This window comes from Centroberyx affinis, unplaced genomic scaffold (genome assembly GCF_046629955.1).
Source record: "Centroberyx affinis isolate AG114_WGS23_722 - 3 ecotype Tasmania unplaced genomic scaffold, CSIRO-AGI_Caff_v1 ptg001464l_1, whole genome shotgun sequence".
Taxonomy (NCBI): domain Eukaryota; kingdom Metazoa; phylum Chordata; class Actinopteri; order Beryciformes; family Berycidae; genus Centroberyx; species Centroberyx affinis.
Window position 1 is genome coordinate 530,287 of NW_027279933.1, and position 17,596 is coordinate 547,882.

At 46.6% G+C, this 17,596-nt stretch overlaps 1 protein-coding gene across 6 annotated transcripts in view; it reads right to left on the reverse strand.

Annotated features, from left to right (window-relative positions):
* meis2a (Meis homeobox 2a) overlaps window positions 1-17,596 on the reverse strand; it is an 84,068-nt gene that overhangs the window by 48,545 nt on the left and 17,927 nt on the right. For 4 of the 6 annotated variants that reach the window (XM_071526778.1, XM_071526780.1, XM_071526784.1 and 1 more), the window contains exon 8: window positions 922-1,067. In XM_071526778.1, coding sequence (XP_071382879.1) covers window positions 922-1,067 — 146 coding nt within the window. The remainder of the gene's footprint in view (window positions 1-921; window positions 1,068-17,596) is intronic. The other 2 variants (XM_071526779.1, XM_071526783.1) reach the window with 1 other exon arrangement.

Consider the following 17,596-nt stretch of genomic DNA (forward strand, 5'->3'; position numbering starts at 1 on the left):
TTGCAAGACACAGACACACAGACAGAAAGACAGAGGGACAGACAGACACATACACACGCACACATATGTGCATACACAAAGCAGCCCAGCAATGAATATTCTTTTCTTCACCAAGTATATTTGAATTAATGTGGCCTTTGAATATTTCATCCCAGGCGTGTAGCATCACTGTGCTTAGTGAAGTGAATGAGCCATTGTCAGATGTTGTCTGACTGAGCTGTTTGGCAAACAAACAATCTCCTCTCAGCTATGGAGAAGAAAGATCTTAGCATGCGCCATCTCAACCTCAAACATGAGGCGGAATATCATAAAGTCATATCCATATGAAAATCTGAAATTGATCAGCAGGGAGAAAAGAGAAAGCCTTTGCTTACTCCAGTGTGAAGACTGTTTGCAATTCTACAAAACATAAAATGGTTGTGGGCTATAAAACTGTTGAAGTTACAGTAAAAATAAGCAAAATATGTCTCATGTTTGAACTGAAGTGATTGGATATATGGTTTTCTTTATTCGTGGTGCTGACAGTGACACTATGAGCACAACAAAGACTAACATGTCTAGTTAAACCTACACACGAACCCTTGCGAAGCTTTACTCTGACAAGCATTCCCCAGTAAATATCACTCCTTCTCTTACAGTACCCCAGAAAAACATTCCTGTCCAGGCCAAATAAACAGTGCATCTCATATTGGAGTGGATGTCATGGGTTGTTTTGCAGTCTCCCTCTTTCTCAGAGTGTGCTGAGCAGAGTAAACTGTCCACACTGATTAGGTTGACCTGGTCACTGTGTCCCTCTGACAGGTGGCTGACAGGTGAGCATCACAGGACTGCCATCACTCACTCACTCACTGATGACTATGTGACAGGTGTGTGTGTGCGTTTGCATACATGTGTATCCCAAGAAGTAACGACTGCGCTTACCGTGAGATGCTGGAACAGCCACGCCCTCATGATGTTGGTGGCCACCTTGGGGAAAATGCCACGCTTTTTCTGCCTCTTCTTATCCTTGTCTGGGTCATCGTCATCCCCTGTGCCAGGCGATGCCACGCTGTTGTCTAAGCCATCTCCTGGACGGAAACCAAACCCTGGGTTAAATAACAGCCTGGACCACACTAGTGACTCAGAACACACAGATAAAAAAAAAACACATCTAAAATCCCGAAAATATTCTTAAAGCACAAACAGGAGTACAGAAAGTCAAAGCTGAAGCTACGGCCTAAGAAAGATGGATAAATGGATAGATACCGCAGATACCTCAGCTAGAATTCAAAAGCGCTGCACACTGAGGCCTAGAGAAACTCTGGCAGAGCGTAGCCAGTGTAGTGAAGTGTATGGAGGTAGGGGGATTTAGAGGGCCTTAGACAAAGGCCTGTACAGAGAGAGAGGGGTTTACACAGAGGCCTAGCAGAGTTGTTCTATACCCCAGAGCACAGGAGAGGGGAATGGGGGTTAATGACTCTAATGTTATGGTTGGACGCTGAAACACTAGGCTCCTCATTCCACTTCTACAGTAGGCGGAGGAGAGGAAAAAAGGAGAGAGATGCGGGGAAAAAAGAAAAAGGACAAGGAGCCTTCAAGTACAGTACAGGCTCGGACTCATGTCATTAATTCAATTAAATTTGCATGCTTGACATAATGTAGAGCATTTTTTTTTTTTTTCGGTTTTTTGAAGAGAGCCAAAGGGGACAAGAAGGAGTTATGCAGACGTATACAGTAATACGCAGACATCCAGGCATGCCCCATACATGCGCACGCATTGCACGCACACACACACACACACACACACACACACACACACAGACAAACAAAAACTCACAGGAGTTGATAATTCAGGGCATCCAGTTGAGAAGCATGCGTATTGAAGTAGGGATGTGATTTGGGGTGGTTCATTGTTGCAGTTCGATGCACATAATGGACTCGTCTACCCCCACCCCCACCCCCCCCAACCCCCAACTCCCCCAGTCCTCGTCTCCCACTGCCTTCCCTCGCAGCAACCCCTCCCCATTCCGCCACAAGATTAGCATGACAGGCCAGCGGCGGCTTCGCCTGCATTAATGTCCGTCAGTGTTTGATTTCAGGAGGAAAACATGCGCATATCCAGGCACGATCTCTCCTTTAAACCGAAGTTTCCATCTTTGTCCCTTGCCTTTCTCTCGTTCCTCTTCTCCGGCATTAATTGTGCATTAGCAAAAATGATTTACTTTTAACAGTCATAGTTATTTTTTCTTGCCCCCGGGCACAAATGCCTTGAAAGCCTTCCTTGAGGGCATCTAAATTATGTATCTGAAAAACTCCTCTACTAAGGCAGAGAAGGACCCTGACGTTCTCAAAATTCAGACTCGCATGTCTTCCTGTTTTTAGGGAGGCATCAATCACAAGCACCTATACAAGCCCTAATCTCGCATAAATATTTGAACTAATAACATTAAAAAGGGGGAAAGAAAAAGGATCCGACTGGTGGCGTAATCAAATGCAAAATAAATGAAGAATACAAGGACAGCAGGGGCCCTCACTTCACTTCAACTACTTTCCCCACTTTCTTTTTTCTCCCCCTTGTTTTTCCCACTCTTTTTCTCTTTCCTCTCTCTCTCTCTCTTTCTTTTCTGTCTGTCTGTGCACAGTGTTTTCCTTCCACATCATTAGTGCAGAGCCACACGAAAGAGGAAAACAGAGAAGTGCCGACTTTGCGCTCTCTGTGTGAAGTTAAAGAAGCAACAGCCCCTCTGAAGGACATATGGGAATGGGGACACGGACTGGGGGTGTTGTAATTGTAGAATGGGCATTCATTAGTGGCAAATGCCGTAAATCCCAGGCTAAGTACGAATCCTTGTTCAGGAAAGCCTAAAACAATAAACTCGGGTCTGGCCATAGCCCTACCCTGACCGTGAGGGGCTTCCTGAGAAATGCGACCCAGACGGAAGTCAAGCTAAGTCTAACTCCCGCAGTTTGCTTCCCAACTTCAATAACAACACAACTAGTGAGCTGTGAATTCTCCCCCCCCCCCCTCCTTGCCGCTCTGCTTTTGAGCTTCACTGAATAATGTTGATACACACTTTGGTTGTTTGTTTGTGTGCCGCTAGGTTTTGTGTTGATTTTCAAGCTAGTCTCCAAATCCCTCTCCTGCTGTGAGCAGTCAGGCTCATCCAATGGAACCACACAGTGGCCAAAAGGCTGGCAGATTAATTTTATTGACGTTTCCATTTTCACTGCAATGCGATAGCCTCCCCCCTGGCCAGGGCCAGTGCGACCCGTGCGTATTTACAGACTGACCTGTCACTTCATTACCCAGCATGCTCGCTGCCTCCTGCCCTAGCCCGCAAGGGTGAAACCAGACTCCAAGGCTTTCAGCTCCTCTCGCTCTCTTTCTCTCTCTGTCTGTCCCTCTCTGTCTCTCTCTCTACCACACTCTCACACACACTTGGATATATATACTGTTCATGTGTGCGCTCAGGCAAGGTGCACGCAAACATAGATTTTGTGTACAGTATTAACTGTTCTGTATGACTTAAGATATGTAGAGAAATGTGTGCATTGTAAATAGAAGGTGAAGGAAAATCAATGAGGTGGAAATAATCAAAGAAATGATTGTGGAGTGAAAGAAAGAACGAAGAAGAAGGAGAAGAAGAAGGAGGAGGAGGAAGAGGAGGAGAAGGAGTCGAAGAAGAATAAAGAAGGGCCAACTTGCACAACCTCATTACATCTAAAGGAGAGCTGGTGCTTTGCATCCACCCCCACTCCTTTCTTATGAGCGAGAGAAGGAACGCTGCAGGGCAAATTGTCCCAAACGCTAATGGCTTCTGACTGTTCCCTGGCAACTCTGCCATTCTAACCTGTGTGGATGTGCACTCTGAAAAAAATGGGGAAGGGAAAAAAAAAGTGCAGGGCAGAGCAGGGGGAAGCGTCCCATCATCTGGCCATGTGACACAGATGGGGGTTGGCTATTAGGAGGCAGCCGAAGGGCCTAGGGGAGCCGAGGTGCTGGAGTGTAGCCCCAGGCACTTTTGGAAAAGCAGCGCCCTTGGAGACGGAAAAAAAGACAGCCCCCCTTCCTCCCACTCTCTCCCCTCGCTTCCTTTCTTCCTTCATTCCTTCCTTCTCTCTCTTTCTCCCTCACCCCCTCTATCTCTATCTTGACTTAAAGTGCTCACAATGAAAGTTTGTGCATGTTTTCATACGCGCAGATAGGGGGAAGGCGTGATCAAGCAAGGCGGAAGGCAATGACCGGATGGAATGAGAGCGAGAGAGCGAATAAACACGCTAGCAAACAAACAAGAACTAGTCCAAGAGCACATTACGCTCACATACATTCCCTCTCTCATCACCAGTGGGTGGTTATTAAAAATGCATTCAGATATATCTCCCTGTGAGTAAATTGGTCTCAGGGCTGAGCTCATTAACGGGCTGGGATAGGACTGCAAACACACTGCAACCGCGTTTAGCTAATGTTAGCTCATTCAGGGTCACTTCTGGATTTCTTATACAGATTTTGCACATAGAGCAGGATTTGTACATGGTGTCCTACAGTCTCTGCTGAGAATAAGGGGGACCTCAGGCGGGCCCTAATGACTCTAGAGAACAAGCTTCATGGCTAGGAGGCACTCTGCCCCTCAGGGAGGCACTAAGGGCTAGCCAGCGCTGGGAGCGTTATGGGTATGGCTGCGAGTAACACATGTTGTGCCTCGATCAGTACACCAAGAATGCCCGCCCTCTGCCGCTCTACCATTCCGATATACCCACACATGAATGAGTAATGACTTGTCAATAGTTGGAAAACACATTCGGACCCACTCACGACTGGTTATCAAAGAACACTGCACACTTATTAATCCCAATACTATTTATACTCCTACTGACAGATCCCTGGTCTAGCATTAGATGTTGTGTATGTATTATTCTAAAGGCTGTGCAGTGGATTTGCACTGGGAGGCCCCGGCGTTTGTTTCAGGGTAATGAAGCAAGAGTGTGGAGGCAGTGGCTTATAGAGGCTGTGGTTAAAGTGACTAATTACAACAGACCCCCCACGCCCCCTGTCAGCCCAAACCAGTCAGGCATGTTCACCCAGACTCACCCACACGAAGAGAGGAGAGAGAGAGAGGGAGAGAGAGAGAGAGAGAGAGAGAGAGAGAAGGAGAGATGTAGATGAAGGAAAGAAGCTGAGAAGTATGTTACAGCAGGAGATGCTTTGGCCTTCTCCACCTTAGCTCTCCACAGTGGCCTGGACCTCCAACCCCCGTCCAACACCCTCCTATAACACCACCTCTAGCCCCGCAGGCTTGGCCACAGAGAATGGAGAGAAAAGAAGAGGGGGATTTAGAGCCTCCCTTTTCCCTCTTTTTCTCCTCAACTTTTCAGCCGACATAAGCGGCGTTTAGCACATTCAGTCCCCCAAATGGCTGCGAATGAGAGAAGCAGTGGGGGCTCCTCTTTTGTCCGTCTGGTTGCCCCTTTTATTTACTCAGGATTTACGCAGGGGTCTTTGCCGGCTCTGGGACCACATGCTCCTGACGCACACACAATCTCTCTCTCTTTCTCTCTCTCTCTCTCATACACAAACACGTAGAGGCTCTATTCACACTAGAAGGCAGTGGAATGGCTGGCCCTCTGTTGCTCTGCGCCTACAGGGGATTACAGGTCTTCTGGCTCTAACCACATGCTAGCAATATGCTTAGCCCTCACATAACATACAACACAGGCAAGTGCTAACGAGTAGAACGTAATCCTTTCTGATGATAAAATACATACTTGAGGACATTATTAAGTGTCCAAACAACATAAAGTAACCCAGTCAGTGTGTTTCTTTGTGTGACCACACACCACATGGTTTACTACATTCACTCAGATCCATACAGTAGATGAGGGCTCTTAAACGGAACTGTTTTAGTGTGGCTGCACCACTGCAGCCAATGTTTTACGCTGATTATTTCCTGATCTGTGCTTAAACAAGCAGCAGCCCCTTGCACTGGACCATAAAACAACAGCTTAGTAAACACCAAGCACGCTGACAAATTGGTAGCGCTCAGGCCGGAGTCATTAACAGCCCTAAAACCTGTCAGAGCAATTACAACAAACTCTCTCCTTCAGCAAGTCTCCCTGCCAAACTCAGATGTCACTGCCCGCCTCCTCTTTACCACCCCCTCTTACCACCAGGACACTGGCTAAAGGTGAAGGAACGGTCTCTTTCACTCTTTCCTCTCTCTTCCAGCGGCCTCGACACCCCAGAGGAGCGGGGACAAACCTCCATCTCAACACAGCTGCATCTGCATCCTGGGTGCTATGACTGAGTGGTTCCTTTTGCATGAGAAGTAATGTGTAGTTGTCTCCCCCCAAAAACACATCATTAAGTGTTCCCTTAAATGAAGTGGAATAAGAGCTTCTAATTAGATGTTTTTTTTCTGCATGTGGGGAAGCGAGGCAGTCAGGCAGTAAGAAAGGCAGGGAGGGAAGGAGGGAGGGAGGTGGCAAGGGGGGTGGATGGGTACTTGCTCAACAACTCCTCTACCTCCTTCCCTCCCTCCCCTCTCCGCCCCTTCTCTCAGCCCCCTAACCCTGCCATCAGGCAGATATCTCTCTGTCATCCCAGGAATGCCGGAGATAACTATCGCCTCTCCACCGATACAAGGCCTCTCTCCTCTCACAGGCCCGGCGATGACCCCACTATGCACATCCCTACCACTCTAGAGGGCTGGGTTGGAGTGGAGGGAGGAGGGAGAGGTGGAGGGGGAGGGTGGGGGGCGGAGCAGAGGTAAAACTTGTTTTTAACAGCCAGTTGGGCTATTTTACCTTTTAACCCAAAATAAGGGCTGGAGCAAAGCCACCCTCCCCTCTCAGCTTCTCCCCTGGAGCCAAAGAAGAGTAGTTCGTCCAGAAGGAGAGGGAGGGAGGGGCAGGGGGAGGGGAGGGGTGCCTGGTTTCTGCCTTTCCTCCTGGGTTCCTGCCTAGAACTCCCTGGATCTTTCAGTCCCATGAAATTATCATCTGCCAATAATCTGAAATTTAGTGGGGGGTATCCAGTATTCACACTATCAAAGGCTTTGGACTGAGGTAATTACTGGTGTAATTAACCTGCTACCTGTAACAACAATTATCCCATTACATCATAAATAGACCCTTTGAGTGCTCCTGCCTTCTGTGATCTTGATTCTTCTAGTGCTCTTTCCCAGTCAGCCTCAACTTCTTATTAGTTGGTTCATCACTTGATAATTTAATAAGTCACCAAACCAAAGTCTTTATGTCAGAGGACTCCAAGGGGCACTTTAATTTCTTATTTAGTAATAGCTTTATTAACAGAATGTTGACGACATATACTAATAACAACATGGATAAAAAAAAAAATCTATATCAGTAATTACACTTTTGCATGACATACACAAAAGTGCTACTTTTTCACAGATGTGGAGTATGTGGAGAAGAAAGCATGCCAGCTGAAGCAAGGCCTTGCCATCTAAACGGATCATTATTTGGGGAGGGAAAAAAGATCCAAAGAAAAGAGATGGAATAAAGATGTATAAAAGAAAGGAGGCAGGCTGTTGCAGATGTCAGGACCCAATTTGCATGAATGGCAAAGGGCTAAATTGCAGGGGATGGGGGAGCTACCCTCCACCCCCCCTGCTCTTTTTGGGGGAACTAAAAGGGAGTTGTGATGCCCATGACTGCCCCTCACTCAGCAGACAGGGATCAGTGGCTAATGAAGGGCTTTGGGTCTCCACCAGACATTTCACACTCTCTGCCTCCCTGACAACTCCACCCCGCTCCCCCTAACACTGCAGAACAAACCAGCACTCCTCTTCCCTCAGACTCCAAATCAAATGGGGCTAATTGGTCCCGTAGGTTATCAAGGTTCATCCCTTATTTCTTAAAATACAGATTTAGAAACATGCCAATGTACCTGTCCAAACCTTGCTTCTCTCCATCCAGACTCTGTTCTTTTCTTCTTCCCTGATATAAATATGGTACAATGGAGCTATTCTTTATCTTAGTGGTTAAAATCACATATATCAACACTACTCTGTCCAACGTTTTTATGATAATAAAACAAAATAACACGGGCTGGTGCCCTCAGAGCAGCATACCAAAGTCCTAGGGTCTGATACCGCATTATATATTAAAGAATAGGTATTTCCCCCCCAAAAAAGGGGCCATGTTGAATTGGAACAAGCATGAACATTGGTAAAACAAACTGCTTCCACTGATTTTTACTCTTGAGGCAATTGCTCCTCTACAAGTTGTGAAATGAGTGAATAGGGAGAGGAGATGGAGAAAAGGAAAACAAAGAGAGGGAGAGCATGCAGGGGCATCATATGGATCTGTCTGCTAGTGGCGGTATGGCTTTATAATCCCTGCTAGGAACTATTGTATATCAAAGTCTTCTACCCAAACCACCAGGAAGAGTGGATCGGCTACAGCAGTATGCAGGTTGCCAGTCTCAACAGAGTGTGGTTTTGTGATTCAGAACAGCTTACACTGTTTGAGGCAACGTATGATAACAGCATCAGCAGTGATTCTCTACCCTCAATTACACCTCAGAGTCAAACAAACAAACCCACTGAGCTTGTGCTGAGAGAGCAGGATAACTTGGAGTTATTACAGACGTGCCTGTTTGCCACACCCGATGGACAGTGGCATCAAAGTGGGGGTTAACAGAAATGGGGGTTTCTAGACACAGCTGGGGGATGGGAGAGTAAATGGATTAAAAGGTTTATAAATCAACAAGTCAACCATCAGATTGTAGCCTCTGCTCAGCAGCCCTCTCATCAGCCGACTGCCATGAAGTTTTTTTCTCTTTTCTCTCTTTTTTTCACACAAATGTCCTGGAGGCAGGGAACAAAGCGAGCAGAACTGATTACTGCGCCGTTGCCCTGCTCCGCCAGTCTAAACTCTGTTTGGCTTCCTAATGAGCTCACTAAAAACCCAATTCATCACCCATAACCCCTTCTCAACCTGCCTTGAAATCCCCCATTATGAGGAGTCAAGGACAGTCCGTTTACAGGCCCTGGGCTGGGGTCAAGGGCTGTGCGGGGTGAATGACAGTGACAGTGGGGCCTTGCCAAGGTTATTTTGACACCAGGGGTATTCCCCATGTGCCATCTCCACCCCCCTCTATCTAAATGTGTTCACCATACGCCGTCCATTCCCCTCTTCTTTGATTGTCACACTCCATTGGTTCTATACACCAAAATATTTTTTTTAAACTGGTTGAGCGCTGTGTTTTTTTCATCCTACACCAGCCTCCCCCATCCCTTACGCCCCCTCTTTCCCAATACCAGTGGTGTCCCTGCCTGGGTAGAGGAATGTCCGGCTCAATGGCTGCAGCAGCGGGAACGTCCCGTTCCAGTCAGCTTTCGCACCGGAGATTTCCACTTTAATACCCCTTCGTCCCATCCCCGTGAAGACAGGAATTTGGTGGGAAGGGAATGTGGTGGGATGGAGGGGGGGTTCGGGGATGGGGGTTAGAGAGGGGAATACAGTTAGTCTATTTAGGATGGGGTAAGGGGTAAGGGAAAACGGAGAGTGAAAGAAGAGAGAGAGAAAGAGAGGAGAGAGAAGTAGGTAGATGACAAACAGCTGAAGAGGAAGGCAATTGTTAATTCCTCACCAGTTGGACCAGAGGTGGAAGAAATGGGGATGGGGTTTGGGGGGGGGGGGGTCGTCAGAAAGGGGGAGGTGGGAGAGGAGGGCGGTGGAGGGTTGGGTAAACTCCCACAGTTCCTCATTACATGGAGTTGAAATGATCCTCCTGGCACCTGAGCTGTAACCGAGAGATTACAGAATTGATGAATCCTCGGTTTAAAATGCAGCTGTTTTATTCTGCTTTAGTAATTAATTCTTTTTCCGATAGCGTATTGATTAAGCGTAGCCCCTGATAAAGTTCAAACTGAGAGGAATCCCCCCCTGGGCTTTGGCTTGGCCTGCTCTGGAGAGTCAATGAAAACTTCCTCCCTCCACCTGCATCTCTCTCTCTCTCTCTCTCTCTCTCTCTCTCTCTGTCAGCACAGTTTACCCTCATAAATTAGTCAGGTCTGTGAGGAGTGAGGAGCTTGCTTAGTAGATAGTTGCTTTGTCTGCCCTCTTGCTGATACGCTTCCCTCTGTTTTTTCTTATGTTATCACACCTCCACAAATGCAGATGCCCTTATATACAGTGCAATTGTCACAAGAGTACATGTTACACTGCTCACCAAAACATCAAAACATCCATTCGCAGAAGTGTTACTCAAGCATTTTCTGGCATACTGACATACATGCACTAATAGATACAACTATTCACCTGGAAGCTGATTCCTTCGTCTCCTTCTCCCTCCTCCCTCGCTCTCATTCTCAACCCTAACAGGGAATCACGGCATACAGAACGAGAGCGTCTCCTCTCACAAAACTACTCTTTCATTCTTTTTATCGCTCCGTTTTTCCATACAACTGTGAGTGAGAGTCTGATCAACAGAGGGTAGAGCGGCTCTCTCAGGGGAGCCAACTAGCAGAGAAATCAGATACAGCTTTACAAGAGAGTCAGCCGCTCATGTCTTGTCAAGACCCCTCACCTACCGGCTCCTTTACAAGTCAATAACCAGGGCCCAGTGTCCTCCACTGGGCCTTGGCACACATTCACCTCTGTCTATAGGCAGCAGAGGTGGGGGGAAGAACCAGAGTCCAGAGTTCTGGGTTTATGAAGCTTAGGATTCCACTTTGTAACCCTTAATGCTCCATTATTCTGTATGATATTATGGAAATAGTGTTGTATGTCTGCTGTGACAGCACTCCGCACATAAAATATATCTTTATGGCCGTAGCCGTGTTGAGACACTAAATTTATCCCCAAAATACAACACTAACTCCCGACACATAGCCCTCATCAAGCATTCCAGTAATACATACTGAGAGACAATAGGTGACCCCATAAAGACAGAAGAGCAGTTTCAAAGAGGCCTTTTTGGTATAAAGAATTGATGAAAGAGTGAATGAATTATGAAGGGAGAGGGAAAAAATATAATTAGAAGGTGGAAGTAGTGCTTAATACATTTACTGGAGACTATTTCCTTTCGTTAATGGGACTGCGGCATGCAGAGGAGGTTTTGACGAGCCTTGTATTGACTGTCTGCCCTGCTCCTTAAGGTAAATCCAGCAGGTCATTTCATTAAGGCCCAATTCCATGGCACTAATTTTGATTTTAGGGGCTTGACAGCTGTTGGCAGTGGAAATTGCTATGGCAAGAATAGTGAGAGAGAAGCCTATTACTGCTGTGAAAAATACAAATTGCCAAAGCCCTGGGTTCAAATTACTGCCACTCTGCCTTGCTGACCTACCAAAATAGGTATTCCATCAAATTCCTGGACCTTTCCTTTTGATTAGCTGGGTGAAAAAAGGGAGTGAGAATTCACACACAGACAGACCCTCGTGTTCTGGGGCAATCTATTGTGGAATAAGGCTAGAAGGTGAGAGAAACAAATGCATGCAAATATACACACACATGCCTACTGACAATAATAGAATTCTATTGTTTCCAGTGTTTTTATTTTCTAAATGAGAATTTACCAGCTAGCTACTGAAACATTACCAAACCTCCCTGGTATAACAAGGTTACTGTAGTTTGGGCTAGCAGTGTGATGGACCTGACTCACAATGTGAGCTCTTAATTGTGTTGCCTTGCAAGTTAATATGCTGCATTAAAGTTCCAGAAGAAAGAAAAAAAGTCTCTCTCCCTCTGATGCTATTAATTAGCAGTGCTCTATAGCTCTCAGCTTTTGAAGCTCTCCATCTCCTTTTGTTTCACCCTGTCTTTTCTTTTTTTGTGCGGCCTTCATTATTGACTTTTCAATTTTCCCCTCACATCCACCCCCTGCACTAGCAGTAGCACCAGTGCTTCTGCAGCGGTGCCCAACCCAACAATACCCTCAAGCCCACTCTGCGAGACGCTGGCTGGGGAGCCCGGAGAGCAGGGCGAGCCCCACAGCTCCCACTAGCCCACCACTCACTCCCCACAAGACCAAAATCAAAGAGAGAGGCCCTTAAAATCTAACCATGGGTATAATGAGGGTGCTCCAAAGAAACAATAAGCATATACACCACTGGAGTCAGGAGAAAGGAGAGTGGGAGTAAAAAAGAGAGAAAGAGAAAACTATATGGGAATGTTGGCCCGCAAGAGTGTTCTTGAGAGGTGAACAACAGAGAGCGGATGAGAAAAAACAGAGAGATGCTGTGTTGTGGGAGAGAGGGCAAAGGGCCACAGCCAGTGGTGATGGTAGCCGGGGCCACGCATCTATCCAACCACGTATCTGAACCCAAAACAACAAGGGGGTCTGCCGCATGCCTCTGGAGCCGAAGGGAGCCAAAGGGAGCCAAAGGGAGCACGACTAATTTCTGCACAACAATGGGCCTGGATGGGCGCCCACACAATGGCAGGTGCTTTGAATAGCAGCAGGGCCCTTGCAGCGGGGATCTTCTCCTCTCTCACTCCGAGGGCTCGGGCTCTGGCTTGTGTAACCTTTCATTTTCAACTGGGCTTCCTTTTGACTCATAAAGGATGAAAACGATCTCATGGGGGGCCAAAGGAGTAAGAGACAGCCAGGCCTGTGAGGCACAATCCAGACCAAGTCCGTCTGTGGTTTCTGTACTTGTTCTGTGTTATCTGCCCCCCCCACCCCCACCCCATCTCTTTCTTTCTCTCTCTCTTTCACTCTCTATCTCTCTCTATCTATCTCTTTTTCTCTCTCTCTCCACATTTTTTTTTTCATCTCATTCTCATTTTTTTTCATCGACTGTTTCTCTGTTGTTATTTTCTGTAGTGGTCGTGTTTGTTGTGCTGCTGCTGGGCTGTCCTGTAGGCCATGATGCAGTGGTAAAGGCAGTTTTCCCCCCACCTTAAGAGCATTCTTTCCGGGGTCACAAGGTCAGGCTTCACAGATGTCTCCTGCAGACACTCAGTTGTCTAAGGACTGCATCCCAGGGAGTAAGCATTTGTACTAAACAATGCAGCTTTCCCCCTCACTTTGGAAAATGTTAAATGTTTTTTTTTGTCTCTTTCCTTTTCTACCTCTCTGGTTCATTGTTTTATTTTTGAATGAAGCTATAGAGTGAGTGTGTGAGTAATGAAAGAAAGGACTGGTTATCAGAAGATAGTGGTGTTTTCTTGCTGCTTTCATTCCTTTAAACACTCCCCTCTGCCTAAGTTTCCTCCAATTGTTCTAATGGGGCCTTAGTCATCCTTGCCTGATGGCAGAGGGAAAGATGCTTTTAAGGGTCTTTTTTTTCTCTCAGCATGTGTTGCCAGGAGAGAAAAATGAAAACATCTAGTAACTGTCCTGAAATCTACACTGAGAAACAAACAGAGACAAGAAACCCTTGAGTAAGCAGGGCAGAAGCCAAACAAAGACCAACCCTAAATGAACAGAAAGACAATATTTGAACTAGAACATCTCTGGGCAGCCTCAATCACAACAAAAATGGTAGAGAAGAGAATTCCTGAGCCAAACGGCTTTCATTAAAGGGAAATCAGCTTCTGCTTTTTAGGGGGCGGAGCGTGACACTGGTAAAAGAGAAGAGATTGCAGCATTTAACATGCATGTTCTGCCTCAGAACATGGAAAACTGTGTAATTGGAACAACCTTTTAAAAACCAGGCACTGAGCTATCCTTGAATATCTTGCTCCTTTTCATCTCGCCCGCTCTCTTTCCTTTTTCTCTTCCCTCGTTTGATATGGTGTTCTTGCTTCCCCCTCCAAACATCTCCTCTGTATTCTGGAAATTGATAACCCTCTAAATGAATTATGGTAAATGCATAATGAAGGTTTTCTCAGCTTCAGCCCCGCAGCCAGCCAGGATGGAGCGTCTCGTTTGGCATGTTTGATTCGTTTTGTTGCGCATTTAGCCCCAGTGTTCCTTAAGAGTGCTCACTGCTTGGGGCATGTAAATAAGAAATTATCCTTGCTGACTAACATGGCTAATACCTCCTCTGGGGTAATCAAAAATTATTAGACGCTTGCTTCCAATAAACATTAGGGCTCATGGCACTAACCACTGTCAAATCACTCACCTCCTCCTGCTCCCCAATAGCCATAAAATGGGTGAACAAAAGTGATCAGGTGTGGAAAAAGCACTCTGGCTACGTGGAAACTGAGAGACAGGGGGACTGCTATTATACCCAAAAAAGCAGCCCTTAGCTTTAAGAGTCATTAAAGCATGTACTAGAGTGGGAATCAGACTAGAAAATGAGCTTATCTTGCATAATGCCCTCAAAAGCTTTGCATAAACGTGAAAGATGTGCGCGTGAAAATCAGCAGCAGAGAGGAAGAACTCGGATTGTAACACACTTCCTTTATCATCCTCCCACTCTCTTGGACGGTGGCAGCATGGTTAAAGCACTACCTGTAGGGTATAGCTGCTCTGCTCAGTTCCAAATATGCTTTCGTGTGTAAACCCTCGCTTACACAAGAGCAAACCACACAGCAAGTGAACAAGCTATTGCTGGCCTTGCTAAGCTACTCCACTCAACTGCATGCTGTCGTTTTGGGAGGGACCTTTTGCTGTGATGTGGGGTTTGGACATTAGGAGGAGGAGAACTGGGAGGCTGGGGGGTGGGGATGGATTAAAGAGCCAAGGGAGGCAGAAGAAAGGGAGGAAAGTAAAAGAGCGCAAGGCCCATTGGTCAAACACAAAGGGGCAGAGAGGGAAGGGACATTTGGAGTCAGGGTTAAACCCCAAATAAGCACACCTTAAACGGGCCTGGGTAAGCTGGCAGTCAGAGGTTTTGGAGTTTCCCTGCAGGTGTGCCTTTGACAGATTTGCCCTTCCTAACCTCTCTCTGATCTAGAATGGGGCCTGGGGTTGGACACAGAAGAAAGTGGTGGCATCTCACTGCCTCTGTGTCCCATTCTCTGTCTTTTACACACACGCACACACGCACACGCGCATGTACGCTCTGTGTATACACACACACAAACACACGGCCAGACAGAGGAAAACAAATCTGGTGAAGACTAGAGAAATTGGATTATCACCTCTTAAGGTTGACTTCTTGGCTGACCCCCTTCAGGCTAGCCAGCTAAAACAAGACAGAAAATTTCCTGGGAAAACACTATCCCTTTAAAGAACACAAGCGCTGCCGTCCTCGCAAAAATACAGCGGCAGCAGCATTAATGGACGTGGCAATGCCCTTCGGGGCACGCGCTCAAATCCCTTTTAGCCATATTACATCAGACCCCTGCGCACTCCTCATCACCACCACATGCACTGGAGTAATCAACAATGGAACATGGGAGTATAACCCCGCCGTATAATGACTGATACAACCGCACAGCTCTCCACCTCTTTGTTTTTGGCCCAAGCCATGAGGTGAAAGAGAGAAAAAGTCACTCTGCTCCATATAGTTCAATCATAATTACTTTCCTGTCCCCCCCTCCACACCGTTTCCTTTCTGCTTTTTAATTACGCTCCGCTCACTTCCAGAGAAGCTGGTCTTCATCTACTACTCAGAGAAAGACAGAAAGGAAAGAGAAGAAAAGAAAGAAAAAACTTCTCCCCAAAGCTTTCCCCTAATGGCGCAAAACAGACATTCTCCTCAGCTGCTGTCAGAATAATCTGGGTAATTTTTTCCCTATGTTCTGCAAACATTAGTTTGCACATTAGGCTGACCCAGTTAATGTGCCTTTCCTGCTGTGTAGGACCCAGTTCCTGGCCAAGCTAGGCCAGGCTGGACTGGGCCGGGTCGGGCCAGGGGCCTGTTCATGATTATGGACCAGAGGGACTTAGCTCTGGGCAGAGAGAGAGGGAGAAGCAGAAGAAGGGAGAAGGAGAGAGAGAGAGAGGGAGAGAGAGAGAGAGAGAGAGAGAGAGAGAGAGAGAGAGAGAGAGAGGGGGAGCTGGAGACAGCCTGAGGAGCATCTAAGAAATAAGGAAAGGGAGGACAGGATGAGAGGAGGAGGAGAGGAAAAGAGGAGAGAGCTTGAGGTGCAGCGTAGATGGAATGGGATAGAGTGGTGGTGATGTTGTGGGTAAAGGAATATGTTACTGGAAGTGGAGTTGATTTTACTGGCATTCATCATCCTTTTACGCTTTGTCTTTCACTGTTTTCACATTTTTTTTTGCTTGTTTGTTTTTTTTTCTCATGGTATATATCTATAGGCTGAGAATGTTACACAGGGTCAGGAGAAAGACAAAAGAGAGATAGAGAAAGAGAAGAGAAGAGAGAGCGGAAGGAAGGAAGGAGGGAGCTGAGGGAGCTGATCATTCTCTTTAATCACCTTTTGGATGAGGGCCAGGTAGTCTGCGGTACTGAGAGAGAGAGGGGGTGAGTGAGAGGAAGAGAGTGAGGGAGACAGTAAGAGAGAGGGGGGGTGGGGGGGGGGGGGAGAGAGAGAACGCGATGGAGGAATAAATGGAGAGAGAGGGAGAGAAAGAGAATGAAAGACTTAAAGGGGGAGGGAGAGAGGATGAGCCTGAGAGCAGAGCCCCTTGAAACGGCTTGAAGTGCAGCAGCGCTTACGCAAGTGTGCACATATGCCCACACATAGCATGTCTATGGGTGTGTGTCTGCAAGGGAGAGTGACAGTCTGTTCCCGTAAATGCCCGCGAATGCTGAATCCAGCAAGAATCTGGTCTTAGAGCAGAGCCAGAGTGAGATCCATTTTAAAACTATGTGCATTAACTATACTTTTCCCCATAGATTAAGCACTCCACATGAATAATTTAGCCTCTCTTATGCTAATGGGATCATGAAAGTATCCCCTCCGTACCGTGTTTTCTCCCCCTCCACAGCAACTCTTCTCAGCTTTCAACAATGGCCCTGCCCCTTCCCAACAAACCGTCAGACACACACACTGTACTGTTTTCACAACAGGCACATAGACACCTGACTAGCATGGGGCTGACATGTAGTGACAAGGTTAAAAATGCTCACACTATTGGGAAACAGTGTAGCATTGTTATCCTCATTAGAAAGATATATCTTTGTCTTGTTTTCTGTTTGAGTGTCGTTTGCTTCCGCATACACTGACATACATCAGTGGAAGCTATAGGCTGAAGACACGTGATAACAGCACTTGGTTTATTGTTTCATGTGATCATTGTTGCCATTTAACTGGTTTTGTAAGTAGCTGCTGAGGCAGCTGCTCCTCTTAACCTTCCCTATTGCTTCACTGTGGTGTTCTCTTTCTCTCTGTTTTGTTTTGAGAGGGGAGGCGGAAATACCCTGTGTGTTTATGTGTTTCTTTTGCCTTTCTAGTTCAATGTTGGGCCACACAGTGACTGCCGCACACACAAAAATATATCCATGCACACATTTACAATACCTACACACATACACGCACACACACACCCTTGTTGCTTCAGCATTGTGTTGCGGTGAGGTGGGGGCACTGTGTAAAAATTATCAGTGCTCCAACAGCTGGGAGTGAGAGCCATGAAACAGCAGGGCCTGGGTCTGCTTTATTGTTTATCTGTTGTTTATGGGCCAGTGTTCAGCTTTAATTACTACACTAAATTAAACTCTAACAGGCACTCAGAGGCAGCCAGCTAACACACACACACATGCATGCATGTGCACGCACACACACACACAGACACACATATACATATATATATATATATATATATATATATATGTACACACAGACA